At 38.9% G+C, this 21,040-nt stretch overlaps 1 protein-coding gene across 4 annotated transcripts in view; it reads right to left on the bottom strand.

Moving 5' to 3' along the window:
• The window catches only part of PRKACB (protein kinase cAMP-activated catalytic subunit beta), a 74,930-nt gene that overhangs the window by 22,707 nt on the left and 31,183 nt on the right, over positions 1-21,040 (bottom strand). Inside the window, exon 1 of one of the 4 annotated variants that reach the window (XM_040610312.1) lies at positions 13,323-13,589. The exons of 2 other annotated variants lie outside the window; for them this stretch is intronic. In XM_040610312.1, coding sequence (XP_040466246.1) covers positions 13,323-13,509 — 187 coding nt within the window. In that variant the 5' untranslated portion in view covers positions 13,510-13,589. Of the gene's footprint in view, positions 1-9,710; positions 10,006-13,322; positions 13,590-21,040 lie in introns of those variants that run through there. One more of the 4 variants, XM_040610316.1, reaches the window with a different exon arrangement.

Consider the following 21,040-nt stretch of genomic DNA (forward strand, 5'->3'; position numbering starts at 1 on the left):
CAGGAATCCTGTATGGTCACCATACAAGTATGATTTAATTTTGTAAGACTGTGAAAAAAAAAAAAAAGAATCCAGGAAAGAGATGTTGATATATTGGTTCCCATAAACACTGAAGAGCAAGGATCACTCATATATGGCTCAGCAAAGTGAAGATGAGGGTGCAAAGAGTGTATGCAAAGACCAGCAAACAAACCCTATTCAGACTGGTTTCACTGGTACAGCAGAAGTTGGAGTGAAGGAGGCTGAAACTAAAGGGGGAAAAGCTGTTGCTCAAGAAAGGAAGATGCTGGAAGGAGAGAACAAAGCATGAGTAACAGCACTGGCACGAGGGCCACAGCCGTGGTCAAAACAACTGGACGCGTCAGGAACTGGGGAGGATGCACCAGTGATCCAGAGATCGGGTAAGCACAAACACACAGTGCAAGCCTAGCTCTTCATGACCAGCAAGCGCAATCACTGGAAGAGGAAGCAAGTTTTAGGCAATGCAGACACCCAAAGCATACAGTAGAGTATCTGGGGAGATACGCAAAAAGGTATTAAAAAGTCAGGTAATGGCTGAGGAGTCACAACTGGAAGATTTCAGGCAGTTTTATTTCTTCCACCTGCTTCAGTTCAAACCCTGGTCAGAAGAAATGCTACAGGTACACCCGCAGCTGGACAAGACACAAGCCATCTTCTTGCGTATCACAGGTGGCGTGGGACTTGGCCTGTGGAGAGCTGTACTCGGAACCAAGGCAACACGATGGTCAGCAGGAAAGTCTGCTGGAAGAGATTTCTACGGGAAGGGGAACTCAAGATCCAGAGGTTCCTAGGTAGTAATACCTCCTTCCATGGCAGTAAATACAAAACAAAAAAAAAACCCCAAACATGAAAAAAATACCACAAGCAAAACCAAAAATCCCCTGGACCCACCCCCAAACAGCAGGGGACATTTATCTAGCAATACATTCACACAATATTTCCGTTTGTTTTATCGATTAACTCTTGTATGGAAAGTCAGCAGGCTTATAGAAAAAATGGTTAACAAAGGGCACAGTACTCACGTACTATAAAGAGTACCCTGGCCCGAAACACACTTTAAGAGCAAGTGAATCAGAGGAAGGCACCTGAAAAAAAAAAGGGTTAGGACCTCTCAGCTGCAAGGGTGCGGTGACAGCAGAGGGAGAGGGGTCACAGATGGAGAGTCCTGAAGAGTTACCATGAATTACTTTGCCTTTCTCCCACCTCCCACAGGCACTGTATTTGTTATTCTCAAGCACATCTCCCACAAGAACCAGCTAGCCAGAAATATTTATTGGGGGGGGGGGGGGGGGGGGGGGGGGGGGCGCGGAGAGCACGGGGAAAGTATTTGGATGGGATTCATGGCAAGAAAGCAACAACTAAACTGATTAAGTCTAAACGTTGGGCACCACTACAAACGCCCATCTGCTGTGCTAAATGCCAATCTCTGCTTGGTATTTAAAATGCCCTTTATCAAAATACAATTCAATTTTTGTTCCAAAACCGTAATATAATCATTTGAAGTCTGTAATTAAGTGGGCTATTTCATTAAAATCTCCAAAAATAATTTAATGGAAAAGTGAGTACGTATGAAGATATTCTGGTAAATATATATGTGTATTTCATTTTTATAAAAACAATTACAGCCTTTACCATTATTGAGATGTACATAGATGCCTCAGTGAATCCTGTGGTTATGGTACCACATTTCAGAAGCAAGTGAGAAGTGTACAATTCAAATTCTAAGTCCCATTCTTAGACCTTCAACTTGTCATCTTAAATGTCTTTAAACTTCTCTTTTGATTGGCAATAACAACATCATAAGGCTTACAACAAGATTTCTCTGTGCTGGTAAGTTTGAAAATGAACACAACTAACCGTTAAATAATACACACTCAGAGGAAGTAGTGTGAGCACCAGTTAACAGTTTAATAGCTGGGAAACACTTCAAAACACAAACTAAAATGGTAGCACCGAAACAGACCATCAGCAAGAACAAAACACTTTGTTTCTCACAATGTGAAAATGGTGGGGGAAAAAAACTCCAACGTGATATAAGCCTGGCACCGTTCAAGTCCATCTTGCGTTAACACTGCAGTGAGACGCACTGGCCCTCCCATGAAAAACTGACCAGCTATGACTTTGTCTGGTTTCTGCTCTAAGAGTTGCAAAGTCAACTAAGGTTAGATTAATAACTCTGCATCAATTTAATATCCCATTTATCAACCTTTTGACTTTGAGAGCAAGGTTTTGATCTTGTATTTCTGTTTAAACACCAATTATGATAAAAACAGGTGATGCAAAGCAAACTAACTTACCAGCTGCAATGGGTAAGAACCTTCCTTCAGTTAAAAAAAACCAACCCACAAGACCCAGAACATATGGAGCAGTTCTGAAAAAGACATTTGTTGGAATATAAAACCTAAAAGTTCTTAGTAATGGAATGATCACGTAAGAATTAACAACTGCATAAAAGTTTGCTATTAAAATGGAAGCACTAATAATCTAACTGCACACTGCAAACACTTCTATGGAATACTGGGAAGGACTGGTAAGAAGTGGAGAAGACAAGGGACTGGAAAAAACATGAAGAAAAAGGGAGAGGAACAGGATAAACAATAAATTAAGCCAAATTACAGCTGCACTGCCTAAAGACTAGAAGAAAACACTAGGATCCGATTTTTGGGATAGCATATTCAGGAACTGATTTACAGCATGCAGTAAGTGTAAAATACAAATTGTTCTTATCCATTACAAAATTACAACTCAAAATCTGAAAACAGACAAAATCTTCTTTTAATCCCGTCCACAATTTTGAAGCCTTGAGCTAGACAGTATTTTGTCAGTTTCCTAAAAGCAAACCTGCAACAGTTAAGAGCTCTGTAAGTAGCCCAGCTTTTTTTTTTTTTTTTTTTTTTTAAAAATTTTATTTTAGTTTTCAATGCTACAGGGTATAATTTTAAGCTGTAAATTAAAGCTGAAGTCTTACTTAATGTTCACTTCTTTCCTTGGCTGGCAAGACAGCAACAGCCTGCACAAGAGATGTGACAGATTTGGACAAACCAAAACAGGAGCCAGGTTTCCAGCTATCAGCGATAATACCTATTCTTTGTTGAATTCTGAGCAGTACTCTACTGCATAGAACTACCAGTCAAAACTGACTTCCTTCTATTTTTATCAGAGATAATAAAATCAATTTTATTTACAAGTCCTATCTTCAGCCTTTCCATCTTTTATTCTTTTTCTTAAATCATAAAGTACTGGTCCAAACACAGGTGGTGAACCCTGAAAATGCCAGAAGTACAACATAACAGAGACCACTCTGGGGAGACAGGACCAAATCCAACTAACAGTCACTTAAAATGTGAATCCTTTAAATTTTTTTTGAAACTTTCAAATGTATAATGTAAATCGGTAAATTTATTCAGCCACAAACAAAATCAAGTCTTGTACTAGTTCTGCTCAGCAGTTGTACACGTGTATATGTCCCGATTCAATCATTTTCCACCAGAAAACCCATACAGATGAGATAAAAACTTTGCTTCCTTAATCTAAAAGAGAACCCAGACACAATGCTTATAGAAATTTATTAACGGATACACCTTCATTAAAAAAAAAAAATCACTCCTCCCTCAAGATACACACAGATTGATGCCAAAAAACTCAGAACAAACATCCAAAACCTATGAATCAAGCTGGGATTTATTATTCAGGTCCTAAATTATGGGTTATATGCAAGACTTCCTCAATGCAGACAAGCAGAATAGCTTCATCTGAAGCATGGGACGTGACCTAGTGTCCTGCAGAGTCCTGGTGGGTGAGAGATGTTCCATCCCTTCGGATATTTTAGTCCTTCATGGCAGCACCTCCCTTTCTTTCCCAAGCTTTCCTTTCAAATTAAAGTGTTATTAGCAACCTTTTACTGATTGATTATACAGCTGATTTTTTTTGTTCCAGTTCTCTAAAGCAACCAGTTAGAACTGATATCCAGTTAGTTAAAACTAAGCTTTGGCCTAAGGAAAGGAATCTCCTTCATACCTTGTTCCTGCTCTTGAAGTGCTCATTAAAGCGAATTATTCCAGACTGCTGGAGAAAACACATTTGTAGATGTGCTTCCTCTCTTGCAACAACCCACATGCTTTGAGGCTTAAAAGTCCAAGAAACAGCAGTTTGGTTTATTAGGCTGCAGTTCAGTGTTTAGTATGGACTGGTATAAATAAAGCCCCAGGACTGTCCTTCCACAGTCAACTCATTCCTGCCTCTCTATCATGACCTTCCTTGAAAGAGCAAAAGCATCCCTGTGGCTGACTGCCAAACCATGTCAGGGAGCCAGGCCAGATTAAAAAGCAATGGACAGAAGTCAGGGAAGGACAAGGGAAGCTAATTTTAATCCACAGCAGTTCTCAGTTCTTTTCATCACATGAATGTTTCTCCTGGGGCAAGGGAAGGGAGAAGTGGCATGGAAATGGGCAAACATGTGGGGCAAAACTGCTGCTTTTCTGAAGAAGTGGCAGTTCATGTTAGCGTGACACGGCCATGAAAGTATGGCATCGGACTACTGAAAAGGCTTCTGAGAAATAATTCTTATTTTAAGTTATTAATTTTCAATCATTGTATTAGATAAGTTAATTATATTAATTAAAAATACAAATTAATAAATTGTAAGTTTAATACAATTACTTTCAAATGCAGTACTTAACACTCCCTACATATAAAATTAGTTTGTACAGAAAAGGTTATGTGAAGAAATCTTAACATGTAAAATCCTCAATTATCATACACTGATGTGCTTCATGAGCAATTAGGAATTAAAGCTTTGTCTGTGCAGTACCACCCTCTACAGCCTAGCACAACTTTATCCAGTAAGTAGTCTAAAATGTTGCAACTACCACAGGACCTATAGTGTAGAAAACTCCTTCCTGTGTGAAATATAACAGGTGTTACTTTGCAAAGAAAATTGAAAACTGTGCAAAAATCGTGAAAATTCAAACACCTCTGGTTTCTGCAGTGCATATATTTCCATGGTTACCATGTGGAAAAAAACAAACAAAAAATAATACATTTTAAAAACATGAGTTCCAAGAACAAAATTTTCTAGGGCACTACTATAAAGTATCTTGTAGATGTATCACATTCTTGAAAGGGGTTTTAGCAAATTCTAGTAGTTAAATACAAATATACAAAATAATCAGACTTTCTTCTTACAGTCAAAACCACATACCAAGCAAAATGTTAACAGCACCTGCTGCAGTTTTCATCCAGTTGAGCTACCCACCCCTCTACCAGTTAGGATACTGGCTAGCGCCAACTTCCCTCTCTGTACTACTGCGCCACCTTCTCTCCTTGTAAGAGTTCAGTGACTAAAAAGGGTCACATATTACTAGGCAGCTTTCACTGAAGGTATGTTTTACCGTTAGATTATTAAAAACAGTAAGCATAAATCTGCATGTAGTTGCTCTGATCTGCATACTAACTAACAAATTCCCTGCAAGCAGACAATGCCTCTCAGATCCATCAATACTAGATACTCATGAACAAATACCCTTTTCTTTAAAAGTAACCCAAGTTTTACTAAATTCATTTCTTCTTTACACTCCAAACTAAACAACTGCGGAGGCTGTTCACTGTATGGATGCATTTTACAAGTTAGTTGAAAAGAGGAACTCTTGTGTTGCTTTTTCTTTTTTCAAATATTTCATAAAGGCATCAAAATAACAGCAGATAAACCGATCGTGGTTTAAGTGTGCTTATGTCTAAGTCCATTTCCCACAAGCTACTTTGTCTCAGCCCTTGCACTAGCAAAACTACACGAATTCTCATATGCATGTACTGGGATCAGTAAGACCCATCTTCACAGCTGTCAGGCTAAATCAGCAAAACAGCTCTTCATCTCTGCTAGATTTGAGCTTCTGACACATCACTATACTGACATATCTCCCACAGAAAACACTTTCAATATTTACAGGAAAGAGTTGCCTGCAGTAACTAGCCAAGCAGGAGAAGTTCATTTATAACCTTAAATAGCAGAGAGACTGACTTCCTGAATAAGGAAGCTTATGTAAATAAACACATTTCACAATTCAACACATGCAGTAACAACAAGTTCTTGTTTGCCTCAGGATTAGGGCAGGCAAAAAGTAGGTAAGAGTGTTTACTACCATTCTGATAAAGAATCAGACTTTAGAGAGAGACTGGTTAAAGTCAATGCTTATTTGGGTACAAGGCAGGCATAAAACTGGCACAGAACTGAGCTGCAAATCCTGCAAAAATACTTAAATGAAAAGCTAAGCCACATCAGTTTTTAATGGGCTGCAGTATCTGTCAGCGACTAGAATGAATAAACAAAAACAACAAAATCATTATTCAAGTTACGAAAGTGCCTGTAAGAACCTCAATAATTAAAGCTGGGAAACTCCTGCTGCAAACTTTGGCCTGCAACAGTGGTACCAGCAGCAACTCTCAGAGGAACCAGCAACTGATAATTATACAAACAATTTGAGATGTAAACTAAAAACCAAGGAAAGAAGAAAATGTTTCTGGTAACAAAATATGTAAGTCACAGTTCAAGAGATACAAGATTACAACGTGCCAAATCACCTTTTCCTTTCGAAGAAAATTCAATTTTATTAAACTAATTTTTTGCTTACACCCCAAACCAAGCACTTTGAGGGACTGTTCACTGTATGGATGCATTTCAAGAACAACATCAATGCAGCAACTCTTGTGTTGCCTTTTCTTTTTCCAAATATTTTGTAAAAGAATCAGAACAAAGCATGAAACAGGCCAACACCTAAGAAATTATTCTAGTCCACTGTCAGAGGCTGATGGGTAACATTTAGGAATTTTTGAAAGGAAGAAACCATTAGTCCCGTAAGATGCATATAGGAAGACACATAGTTCTGGCACCTGGAAATTCCATGGCATCCTTCCATTTTCTATAGTCTTTTCAGCAGTGGGAATGATGCTATGTTCCCAATGCACATAGCTAAGGTATTTACACTACCTCCCTTCACCCTCACCCCTGAAACTTTCATATTCTCCAGTGTACACAAAGCTGGTCAATAATTCAACAGTCTATAAGCATTGCTCATACCGCTCCATCTGTTTCCACACACATTTGATAGCTACTGTTGTAATTACGAGTGTAAATGTCTGTATTGGCAATTACTTCTATTTGCAGTGTTTGAGAAGTACTAGCCCGATCATGTGCTTGCTGATACTTAGGAGTATTAAGCTTATTCCTAATGAAACGGAAGATCTAGCAGAGTAGCACCTTTCAGAACTGACAGCTGGGGCTTTTAAAGTTACTTGGCCTTCCAGTTTTATCTGTTCAAGAACGTTCTGCTGTTCAAAACAAAAACTCCAAACGAAATAAATAGAAAAATTATCTCACATAACTGCAGCTCTCCTGGAAAGAAAAAACCAAACACCACCACCACCCCAAACCCAAAAGAAAAAATCCAACAAAAAAACCCCACCCCACACAAGAAACCAACCACCAAGCAAGCCAATTGTACTTGCAATTTAAGAAAATTTATCACTTTTTCATCAAGGTTTCACTTGCATCTTGTCAATCTTTCACAAGGAGAGCATCTGATTTTATCCACTGACAGGATTTTTGTCCACTGACAGTGTAACGTAACACTGCTGCAGTGAAGACAGCCATAAAGGTGCAATGAAAAGCAGAAGTGGTTTAAATGGGGTAATATTTACAGTGAAGACTTAATCTAATCCTCACTTGATACAGCAGAAGACAGTCACCTTTCCCTTGACAAAATTAGACTTCTCATTTATAGAGCTTTTTGATTGAGAACTGACACTTGGTAAAAGTTGCAGATATTTGTTTCTATTTTTAATGGAACCGTGAGCCTGGATGTCAAGATGAATGAAATCTACAGATGCAAAGTGCAGAATAAAACCCCAGGGAAAAGAAAACAAAACACACACACCCCCCAACCAACCAAGAAAACAAAACACCTGTAACCTCTTATTCATCTAGTTTGTAAGAAATTTATTCCCTTAAAATGACTCAATCATAACAGAATACCAGAAAAACCCAAAACCACCCATACAGCAAAATTCCAAATTGATGGAGCAGATTTCCACAAACCTTAGTTCCCGTGAAAGCTACGACCTGACTGTAGCTTTCAGCACAGAGAAAAAGGTGCTGGAAAACCCAGCCTGGTAACTGCTGAAAACCAGAGACTTTCTGACCCCTGAGACCTCTCCATCAGTGGATGAAGGTAGCTGTGCGTCATCGAGGAAGCACCTTGAGTCTGTAGTTTCACCCTCACTTTCCAGAGAGGCTGAGCAGGGGCAGGTGTCAGTGGGGAGGTCGGGGTGCCATCGCATCCCTGTGGCACCAGCCCAGGTCAGCTGTGAGCCTGGGAGGCCACACCAGCTCCCCACTGGGCTCCTGCCGGCCAGCATCCCCGCAGGGCTGCGGGGAGTACACCAGGGAGGCTGGGCCACCTCCTTCGGGGACAGCCTGCATTCAGGTTTACTTGAGCAGCCATGACACTGTAACATAAATCTCCATAATATACATACAAATTTCTGAAACCTTGTCTAATAACTGTACCAGTTTGACATTTGTATATTGTACCTTTGTACACCAAGGAAACCACAGCCACACTTCCCATTCCAGGGAAGATGACCTCAACACATTAGTATGAGATAAGTATATATAAAGCTGGTATTAGATAAGGCAGTAGGATGACTCCTCCCACTCTTTATCTCATGCCACATACAAAAGTGAAACCTTCATGAAGATGGTCCTTTAAATTTGTAGGATAAAGCAAAACCACACACACACACACAAACCCCATATAAATGATCAACTGTTTTTTCTTTTCAAGCAATCTCTGTCTCAAGTAATTTTCCAAAGCTCCAGACTATCTGCTTGAAACAAGAATGGTGTAATTTCAGAAACTATTATTTGCTTTTTGCAAACAATTTTCAAAGGATACCAGTTTCTAAGGAAATAAATGTACAAAATTTATATATTTAGTTACAACTTTCAATAATATTCCAAATAAGAATACAGTAATTCATAATTCCACTAAATTCAATGTACCTTATAATAAGTAGTCACAGAGATTTCTGAAAGCAAATACCTGCCTGATAAGTTTACTAGATCTATTATAGTATCTCACCTCAAATAAGACTCCCCTCCCCTACTTCCCATGAATGACCAACTGTTCTGCTATCCCATCATTTAGAAAAAATAAAAACCTTAGAAGAATAAGCTGGTTCAACAAAACAACAAAAGCCAGTTTCAGTTTTTAGGTGATGATTATAATAAATTCAGAAGGCCTCTCTGATTTGTATCAATTCACATAAAATAATTTATTATGAGTAACACAGAAAATTAAGTGAACCGACATGTATACCATTCAATTATAGAATTTTCCAAATCAGATTCTGTGCCTTACTTAATGATTTGTAACAGTTATTTCTAAAAGAAAGCTTTAAAATAAAATTTCAAATACTATGTACCAGTTATGCAAAGCAAAACGTTTAATAAAACCTGCAAATCTTTAAGGCTGGTTATTTTTAATAGAGACCCACCGAGAGCCAATTACAAAAACAAAGAGCTCGGTACTCGATGCAGCTATGCAGACAAGAAAGGGAAACCTGGTAGATTTTTCCTGATTGTGAAGACGGAACAAAAAAAAAAAATAGTGTCAAAGGTAATAGAAAAGACTTACCATTCATGCTGAACAGCTAGTTTTCAGAACCATATTGCTCCTAATATTAATCCAACAGTTGATGAAGTATGTTAATCTCCACCAAATCAGTGCTTCAATCTCTAAACACACTTACACACTAACTGGAAAGAGAGAGCACACAGAATCCAGAGAGCTGCTCTTCCTTATGAGCTCCTTGTGATGCAAAGAACTATGAAGCGCAAGATACCAGTAGTAAACCAAAATCAATATTCAGGACACGGGTACTTGGTTTTGCTCATTAACTACTACTGTTCTGACCAATGCTACCTATTCATGTCTAAAGCAACTCAAAATGGCAGGGGGGAAAAGCATGCAAACACCAGGAGGTTTTAAGATGTTCTCAATTATATCAAGCACTGGTTGTTTCCATGGCAACCTTAGACCAGCATTATCTGTTGACTTGTACCCAACTAGTAGTTATTTTAAAGCTTTAATCAATTCACAAAATGTACTCTATACATTATTTCGTATTTCACATGTATTTTTCTCTCCACACACACATATATAGTAATTATTCAGCTAAATCTCTAGAAGTCACTACACCGTATTCGGAAGTATACTGATACTATTTTGAATCTGTTAGAGACGCATCCCTTTGCAATTTAGAGACTACGAAGATGACAGAAAAAGGCACTAGCGGTGACTCTCCTGATCATTTCAGTTATCCAGGCTGTTAATATGTTCTCTTATTATGCACAGATTTGGAAAATTTTTCTATCAGTTCAAGAATAAAAGATTAGCACTGATATTACTGTCTCTACGTTCAAAACCAAGCAGCCTCATTCTCCTTTCCCATATTAATCTTTCAAAGAGCAAAAAGCAACTAAGAAAACAAAGCAAAAATCAAAACGTAGATTCCATATAGTTGCAAGTGGTCACATTCAAGATGCCTGAACTGAGAATGAAATACATCGTTCTGATGACTGCCATCACATTCCCTTCATCCCTTGGCTGGGCAGCACAACTGACCTGGCTACTAGTTCAGGCTGGACAAGTCACACGGGCACTCAGTCAGTTTTTTACAACAGATTACAAGGCACAAGGTGCCCCAAGCCACCTTTCCCCTGTTGGATTCTGAGGAATTTACAAAATATTTGTTTCATGCATCAACTAAGAATCCAAGGCATGTTAGAAAAACTCTTATGCTTTACATACCAAAATAATGAAGCAAAGGTGTTAAATTTCTAAATCAACCACTGAAAACCCCCCTAAGGCCATAGATCACATGGCAAATTACTCAAACCCACAACCCTAGATGACTGACAACACAAATACAAAGTTCACCTAACAAGCAGCAGCTCCTTCCCCTTCGGCAAACCCATAGCTTTGGCAGTAACTGCTTGTAAAAGGACACAGGTAGAAACAGACCTGTTACAGTATTTCATTACAGCAGAACGCATAAATATTAACTTCCTTTTCAAATGGATTCTATGTCAAGCCTAAACCAACAAAAATCATCAGAAGTCACTTTCCAAACTTTTTTCTCTAATTCAAACTCTAATTCAGGAATTAGAATGCTTTTGCCTCGAACTTCCAAGAGTAGTTCACACTGTTTGCTATGTAGCTTCACTGAAAACCTTACACCAACATGTCTAAGTTGCAGTGCTATGGGCAGAATAGTTGTGCATATTCAAATACCCTTATTTTAATAAAGACAAACACCAGTATAATTTCACAGGAAGTTCAGTGAAAACAATCTACAGCCTGAATTCAATGACCCTATGCAATTCTATGTCATTGAACTCTCAGGTATTAAAAATAAATTTAAAAAAAACCAAACAAACCACAACCCCTCTTTCTCTTTCATTTTTCACAAAGAATTTTCACAGATGATGTGTTTTTCTAAAAATATAATTAGGAGTCAGTAGTAGACAGAAATATTCACTCCACTGTAGTCCTTGTCTTTTCTATCACTCCTTTGGCTACACTGGTAGTGAAATGAGAGTTTTGAAACACAGACTGAGTCCATGTGCACTTACAGTGTTTTTATTTTTTAAAAATAATCTACAAATTGAGAGTAAAGGTTCAGGATAGAGATTCAGAACTTCATCCCGGAACCAAAGCTCCATAATCAACCACCATTCAGCTACCAGCTCGGTAACTTTGGCTCAGAAAAAATGCATGCAACCACTGTGCTTAATGATGACTTAAAATAGCATTCACGGAACAGCCATTTTCACCATGTTTATCATCAAGAGACACGACAGTCCATTTCCTCATCAAGCATGTCATATGAGGAAGCCTGCCTTAAAAAGGGGGGAAAAAAGTAGAGACTTGTACACAAACAGGTCACAATTTGCAAGTGTCAGTAGGTCAAGACCATTTTTTTCTTCATGTTATATAAACAGAAATGCTTCAGTGTTATTTTTTCAAATAGCTATTTACATAAAAAAAAGAGCTTCTACATCAACACGAGTATGCATCTATTTTTACACAAGCTGAAAATATTTTGGAGAAGTGGAAGCTCAGAATTTATGCACTTTCATCATTTATCTTCCCAACAAAACTAGTCAATCCTTTCCCATCTCATTTGGGAGACCTAGATTTAATCTATTTTGGGTCAATGCATTAACACCTTTTTGTTTCCATATTTACTGCTTATTCTCTGAGAACAGATTCACTCCCTACTCATATAATATTTTAAATTGCAAGCAGGGAGGTATAGAAATACTGATTTTCTTCATAGCAACTATGGTGATAAGCATTTCCTATAAAGCCTATTTTCAACTGAAATAATTGTGCTATCTCAAATCCATCAATGAATCTGAAATCTGGAACAAAATTATCATCAATTAACATATTGTAACGTTTTTAAACGAGTTTTTAACCACAGAGACAATAACCACTTTGCAAAAAAAAAAAACAAAACCCCAAAAGCATGGCTTTAAAAGCAAAACAAATAAATAAATCACATGTCAGTTTATTTAGATTGTGTTATTCTTTTAAATCTTTCACTTTCATTACCCAAAATGCGATCATGAAGTTCTAATCCATACAAATAATAGTGAACTGTTCACTAATTAAGGAATTAAAGCTGACAGTCAGCATTCTCACACTAAATTAATATGCAATAGTTAAAACCAAACAGAATTTTATATTGTTTACCACTATAGAGTGTTCTGATGTCTATATCCCTTAAAATAAACCAATAAATGATACATAGCCTTATAATTAGAAGTTCAATTTGTGCAGCAATGTCTGCCTATTCCAAAGTTTAAACATTACAACCTTTAATGAGTTTTCTAGTTCTGCTGAACTAGTTCATTCAATTTGAAAATAAAGGAAGTAATTTAGAAGCAAAAATTGGGGTGGGGGCTTGCCAAAACAAGTCAACTGTGCTTTAAGCGAAAAGAAGGGACAAGGGATAAATTCTTCTGCCAGCCAATAGCCCATGAACCAGCCACCCATCTTGCCCTGCCTAATGCAAAATGCTGTTCTTCAAATTAATACCTTTAGGTAACAAACTGTAAAATTGCCCTCGGAATCTATCACAGATCTTTGTTCATATTTGATTACGAACATGCAAGTTCTTCACTTACTGGACAAACTGAAGAGCAACTATCTGTAAAACAAACAAAACCCCCTACTTACTTGATTTGTCCCATAGGACAGCAAGTTCAGAGCAATGATGGCTCTCATTTTCCAGAGCCGTTCTCTGTTCATGCACACCACTCTTCGAATGCCTATGGAAAAGGCGATTAGCAAAACCTTCCAGTCTCTGCAGCGCTGTGGCCGTCCCTGTGCACTGGTTACAAGGTATCTCCTTCTGAGCTGCCATCTATACAGACCGGTGACTTTTACAAAAGCAAAAGAGAAAATATCTAAAGGGAGCTGGACAACCCAGAGCCACGAACAGCTATGCATGTGTCAAGCTTCCTGTATGCAGTGTTTTCTAACCACTACTCTCTTCTACTTCCTGTTAAGAAAAGCTCTATAATGTACTGGTTTATACTGCCGAAAGTCTCTTTCCATGTCAATTGAAAAGTGGTGTTTAAAAAACCCAAACACACACAATAATTGCTCTAGTATGTGTTTTCACAGCTTTTTAATGAATCACAGTTTGTATTTAAATGTAATTTTATGTTAAAGTATTGCAAACAACTTGTTCAGAAGATCAGAAGGCAGATATACATCTATTTTTTTAATTTACCACAACCATGAGTGAAAAAAAGAAAAGTGACTATTCTGCGGTGCTTCCCCTGTTACTAAGATGGAGTACTACCATCATCACAGCAAACAATCAGCTGTAATCTATTTGTTACTAATCTCATGTTTTCAACTAAACAATGTTAAGCAAGGAGGTTACTTGCAAAAACTATGGAATAAACATTTTATTATTGGGGGGGGAAGTATTATTTTTCTTCCTTTGAGAAAAATCAGACTTTAGAAGTTGAATTCTAAAGTACATCTAAACACAACTGCATTATAGTTATCTAAACTGGGTTCTACTTAACTCCAAGCATGAACCAAACGCATTTAACTTTTTCAGGGATAAGGTACCAGAACAACCGGCGCTGGCAGATCCTTACCTAGCAGCATGCTCACTCTCCCAGCTCCAAAGGCAGCTGGAAGGAGAGTCACAAAGTCATTGTCACCAGCTCCAGACACTGCTTGTGTAAAAGCCTTGTATGCAAGTCTCCTGGAATTGCTAAGAGATTTTTCATTCACAAGAAATCAGAGTATTTTCAACTGTAGAAGTTGAATGGTGTATAGCAGGGAAAATAAATAGAAAGCTGTATTTAACATTATATTATATTAATTTGCAAATTACGTAATTCTGCATGCTTACAATGGGTAATACTAAATATTCATTTTTGTGAAAATGGAAACACGTACATTAGGCAGGTTTCCCAGTATAGCCTCTGCACGTATTAAGACGTGGCTTGTTAAAAATTTAGGCTATTCTTAAGAAAGCCTGAAATAACTTTCCCACAATCTGTCTCCTGTCTTACAGTCAACATGTGTTAAAGACATACCTCTCATTTTTCACCACCATACTTCTCACTGAATAGTTTTCAAATGCTCACAAATATCCTTCCTTGGACATTACATAACTATTTCATAACAGCTCTCCGTGCTTCAGAAAAAAAACCACCATGAAGACAAACCACCTGTAATAATGAAAAAACAATAAAAATGCCAGCGGACAGACTTTACAGATTTGGCCACACTCCTCCTAACAGGTACTTTTAGACTTTTTGTAATAGGCCTCAGGCAACACAAGTTTAAATTTCTAGACTCTACTCAAAGCAGAGAAAAGCCCTTTGCTTTCAGGTTCCAGGTATACTCATGAAATATAATTTCTTTCTCCAGCACCTTTCGGTTCAAGATTTGGAACCAACTATTTAAAAGCCTACATTTTACACATCAGTCTGCAAATCTGGATGTGCACCTGCTATCTTGTTGGTGACCAGGCTGCTCTCCCTGGTCAGGGTCAGGTGCTGCAGCCCACCTTGGATGCCAGCCTAGCACCTATTTTGTCACAAGATCAATGCTGACTTCCACAACATCCCATCAGTTCAAGGCTCTGCTGCCAGAAACAAGAGCTAGTGAAGACCGTGGGGATCAGTTTGCCTTATCAAGTCACAAATAAGTAGAGGGGAAATATTATGTCCCATATATAACCAAACTTCATGATAGAGTAATGCCACCTTCCATACAGCAGTACAAGAAATACTTAGACAACAAGATGATGCTTATTTCCCTGCTGGGTGAAGTTTCTAGGGCTGGGAGAGCCCCTCTGGAATTGTACAGCCATACTTCCCAGTAACTCACCACAAGTTTCTGGGCATCCAGGGATCCTTCCAAACTAACTATTATTTTCTCTGACCATGGCTGTTTACTCCGGTAAACAAAGCCACCTGGTATGATGGCGTGCTCATCTTAGAATCATAGAATCATTTAGGTTGGAAAAGACCTTTGAGATCATCAAGTCCAACTGTTAACCCAGGACTGCCAAGCCCACCACTAAACCATGTCTCTAAGCACTGCTTCTACGTGGTTTTTAAATACCTTCAGGGTTGGTGATTCCACCACCTCCCTGGGCAGCCTGTTCCAATGCCTGACCACACTCTCAGTGAATTTTTTTTTCCTAATATCCACTCTAAACCTCCCCTGGCATAACTTGAAGCCATCTCCTCTTGTTCTGTCGCTTGTTATCTGGGAGAAGAGCCCAACCCCCACCTGCCTGCAGCCTCCCCTCAGGGACCTGCAGAGAGCAGTAAGGTCCCCCCTGAGTCGCCTCTTCTCCAGGCTAAACAGCCCCAGTTCCCTCAGCTGCTCCTCATAAGACTTGTGTTCCAGAGCCTTCAGCAGCTTCATTGCCCTTCCCTGGACACGCTCCAGCACCTCAACATCCCTCTTGCAGTGAGGGGCCCAAAGCTGAACACAAGAATCGAGGTGCTGCTTCACCAGAGCCAGGGGAATGACCACTGCCCTAGTCCTGCCGGCCACGCTGTTTTGGACACAAGCCAGGATGCTATTTGTCTTCTTGGCCCCTGGGCACACTGCTGGCTCATGTTCAGCCGGCTGTCAACCAGCACCCTAATGTTCTTCCCCACCAGGCAGCTTTCCAGCCACTCCTTCCCAAGCCTGTAGCGTTGCATGGGGCTGGTGTGACCAAAGTGCACTTCTCCTTCTTGAACCTCACACAACCGGCCTCAGCCCATCAGTCCAGCCTGTCCAGATCCCTCTGCAGAGCCTTCCTACTGACAAGCAGATCAACACTCCCCTGCAACATGGTGTTGTCTGCAAACTTACTGAGGGTGTGACCCCCTCATCCAGATTGTTAATAAAGACATTAAACAGGACCATCCCCAGCACGGAGCCCTGGGGAACACCACTTGTGACCAGTCACCAGCTGGATGTAACTCCACTCGCCACCACTCTCCTGGCTCGGCCACCCAGCCAGCTTTTGATCCAGGGTAGAGTGCACCTGCCCAAGCCATGAGCAGCCAGTTTCTTTGGGACAACGCTGTGGGAGACTGTGCCAAAGGCTTTACTAAGGTCCAGGTAGACAACACCCACAGCCTTTCCTTCACCCACTAGGTGGGTCACCTTGTCATAGAATGAGATCAGGGTTGTCAGGCAGGACCTGCCTTTTGTAAACCTGTGCCAGCTGGGCCTGATCCCCCAGTTGTCCTGCACATGCCACGTAATGGCACTCAGGATGATCTGCTCCATAACCTTCCCTGGCACTGAGGTCAGGCTGACAGACCTGTAGTTCCCTGGGTCATCCTTCCTGCCCCTCTTGCAGATGGGCATCACATTGGCTAACCTCCAGTCTGCTGGGACCTCTCCAGTTTGCCAGGACTGTTGATAAATGATGGAAAGCATCTTGGTGAGCTCTTCCACCAGCTCCCTCAGGTGGATCCCATCCGATCCCATATACTTGTGCATGTCTAAGTGGAGCAGCAGGTCACTGTACCTCTTTCTTCTCCCATGGTTCTGAGCCTTTACACTACTAGCATCTTATCTTTCATGCAAGTCTTCAACTAAACCATTTTATTTCCCTGATCTGAAGGAGGGTGATTTACAAAACTCATATTGCTTCACATTATGTAAGTTAGAGCCTGCCAACCCTCTAGAGTCAATGGGGGGGATGTGGGAACTGTCAGAGAGCAACTCTGCCCACCAAAATTCAGAGCTTTGAATGCACCTAAGTGACTAACCTGGATGCTTGAATTAGGTGCTCAAAAGAAGCAGCAGAAATACCCACCCTCCGAGATCACAGAAGTGAACTTGTTTAAGTGAAAACAGGTTATAAAAAATGGACTGTTAGAAGATATCCTAAGAGAAAACTTGTATTTGCCAGAATTTTATAAACTACTGCCAGCAAACACTGCTACAGAAGCTCTCCTCCACATGCAAAACATGAAAAGGAAGTACTAGTTGTATTTTCGCACAGATAGCAACACACTCTCCTCATCTAGGAAATTTTCGGCATTGACTGTCATTGTCAATGATAATACAAAATGCTACCACACTGACTTTCTCTGAAGCCCACATCCCACATGGACTTCAGTGTCTTCATTTGAAGTCCACGATTTTTAAAGGTGGAACCTCCATTTCCTTTTACTTAATCTTCCATCTTATTGACATACTACTGTTTCAAATCTTCACAACATTAGTTTATCAACACCAATTATTTCAGATGTTATATATGAAGCACAGAATCCACAAGCTTTGACACAGTATTTTACTGCCTAGGAGCTCATTAATCAGCAATGGATGGTGCTTTATCAAAGGCAAAATTCTGTGGCTCTGCTTGTTTTAGGATTTCCACTTGCTAGCCAGTACCGCTTTTCCTTAGAACATGCTTTTAATCTTTGCATACAATTAAATGTTTACACAGATATATGCAAACAAGACTTGAGGTCATCTTATTCATGATCCAAGCTGGAAGAAGAACCTGAGCCAGCTCCAACGTAAAGCTGTGCAGTGCTTGTGGTTAAGCTCACACACCATCCCAAAAGAGGAATAGCAGACCACGAACATCCAGATGTTCTACCCACTCAATGCTACAAAAGTCAGAATAGGTGTGCATCAACCCCTGTGCACTGCTATGACCCATATACTATCAGGCCTGATTAGGATGCACTTAATTTCCACTATGTAACTTTTACTCTACAGTCTCTGTGGCCTAGGAAACCTTTCTGTTACAAAAAACCTGCTTACTTCAGATCAGTTATTTAAAAAACAATTAATGTTTGAAGACATTAAGACTAGTCAGTTACCATACAGGTCTCCTACTAGTTTCTAAGGCTAGGCAGTGCTGAAAATCTCCTCTGTTCATATTTATTGCAAAATAAACCCAAGCTACACAGTGTATGTGCTACCTGGTATATGCCAGGCAGCTCACAAACCTGGTGCCTGACTGAGCAACATCAGCTCAGGGGCTCGGTGCCAGCACCGTGGTGCTCTTTGCCTGCAGAGCTCCACCTCTTCTGAAGTGCTCCCAAATACCCTGGGGTCAAATCAGCTAGGCATACAATTTAAGAAAAGTGTAAGTTACATGGAAAAATGTAAAAGAGAGTTGTTTCAATGTTTCTAACTGGTTTCTCAAATTTCTGTTCTACAAGAGATAACAAAGTTCCCACTTCTTATTGCAGCCAAAGTCAACACTGAAATGGTGAGAATTTCCTTTAGGCAGAAATTTTATTTTCACTGAATTCTAGCCACTAAATCTTGGCAATATATTAAAACACATCAAAAAAACCCAGAGTGGTGGGTAAGAGATTCTTGGCAATATATTAAAACACTTCAAAAAAATCAGAGTGGTGGGTAAGAGATTCAGCTATGAATGTGAACATTACCTGTGTAAGTTACAGTATTTTGATAATATTTCAGTAACTTCTTCAAGGTACTCTCCCACAAATTTATAAAAAACAACATAATGATGATAACCATAGAAAAGGGCTAACACTGAGGTAACAAAAGCATTTACACTTTTTCTGATGGCCAACTCATAACCTTGTACACATTTCCCAGTGGCTGATGCCCTGTGTGTATCTCTCAACCATAGGTAACAACACACAGCACTAAAACCCAGCCACAGACTCTTTCAGCTTCTTGCTGAAAAAGAATCAGGAATAATGTAGATATGCAGACAATTTATTTTTCATAATCTCTACTAAAACATCATTTCTCATCTTCTAAGAAGCAATTCTACACTACCAGTCAAGCCTTAAAAATTAAAGGATTATGAAAGAGAGCACACTCCTTTCGTCAAAAAGAATGTAGATGGTTGAATAACAGCATTATTTGTTCAGTCCTGTTCGGAGTGAATACAGGAAAACACACACATTATCATTTTAAAGTATTTTAAATGTCTCCCAAGTAAAGTTACCATGAAATTCCTGAACTTTAAAGTAGTACCAAATTGAAAAACATAAAAAAATACAGCACACTTATGTATCTTTGAAATGTATTTATTTTACTCTTAAGATCTAATGCCATACTACTCAGTTTCATACACAGAAGTGAAATTCCCTTGCACTATGTCTAAAATTGGGAGTGTCTTCTCTTGTGTTTCATGAAGTTAACCATTAATATCTTGCAATCAAAAATATACATGACTTTTTAAGACAATTAGCTGTATTCCTTGACAGGACTTTGAAAAATGGAACCATGATGCAAAACACATTTCAGATCACCTTCAAGTCTTAATTCCAAATCTTGAAACCCAGTATTTTCCTGGTTACCTATGAAGCCAAATCTCAATCAGCCTGTTTACTTCTCTTTAAGGGCCAAATAAAAATATTCTATCTTCTTATTTTAAATACCTAAAATTAGTATTTCTCTTTCCAGTACTGGCCTTCATCCACAAGTCAAAAAGACATACTGTGACATTTCCTGCACATTTATTTTGTTTGTAATCTATGGAAAAATAACTTTTAAAAAACCCCTTATAAATGAATAATAAAGGTTAAAGAAAGTTTATTTATTTGCTTTCAAAACTGATGGCTTGATAGAGCACATCTTTTTCTTTATGCATCAGTTGTTTCAAGAATGAAATTCCAACTTCAGTATTTATTATTTATTACACAAGGAGTGAGCAATTATTTGATCTAAAGTGTTAGTGAGGGTTCCTCCATTTGTAAGACCTTGAGGATCTTGCTGAATTTAGCAGGTTTCTTATTGACCAATAAAATATCTCATCAGGTTGAAAGATGCAGCCAACACATTTAATAAAGATGAAATTGTCTCATTTTGAATTAGAAAATACTAAAGTTTATAAACATATAATGACTGCAAAATTTGTTAAATATTATATACTAAAGAGCCTAGAACATTCTTTGCTATAAGCTTGAGGAAATATGTGTATTTTTCTACTTGTTATATAAAGCTTGAGAGAAAAGAATGTAAAACAAAATATACAGAAAGCCATTTCATAGCTTAAGAAAATGAAGAACATTTTCATCACAAATTATGTAATTAAACGCGATCCATTTTGAGTCTTGCCAGGCATGCATATTTCACAAAGAATTATGGGTAGAAATACAGGCAGAAAAAGGCTCTTGGAAAAGCAGATGTATTTTGATTTTCACTACGCATGCAGCACTATGCCACTAGCTTGCATTTCTTTTTAAACACGCAGAAGGGAAAAGCAGTATTTGTGAATATCTTATTGATTGACTGGCTTTCCATTTTGAAACAAAGATTTTTCAAGATGTCCCTAAACAAAATAAACATAGGCAGTAACTTCACTGTTTAATAAAACACAAGGAAGTAAACCCATGCAGTCTTAGCGTACCTCTACATGTACATTTTTTCTGAAAAGCTTAACCCTTACTAGAGAGCCCCTCTGA

Source organism: Falco naumanni, chromosome 11, assembly GCF_017639655.2.
Source record: "Falco naumanni isolate bFalNau1 chromosome 11, bFalNau1.pat, whole genome shotgun sequence".
NCBI classification, from domain to species: domain Eukaryota; kingdom Metazoa; phylum Chordata; class Aves; order Falconiformes; family Falconidae; genus Falco; species Falco naumanni.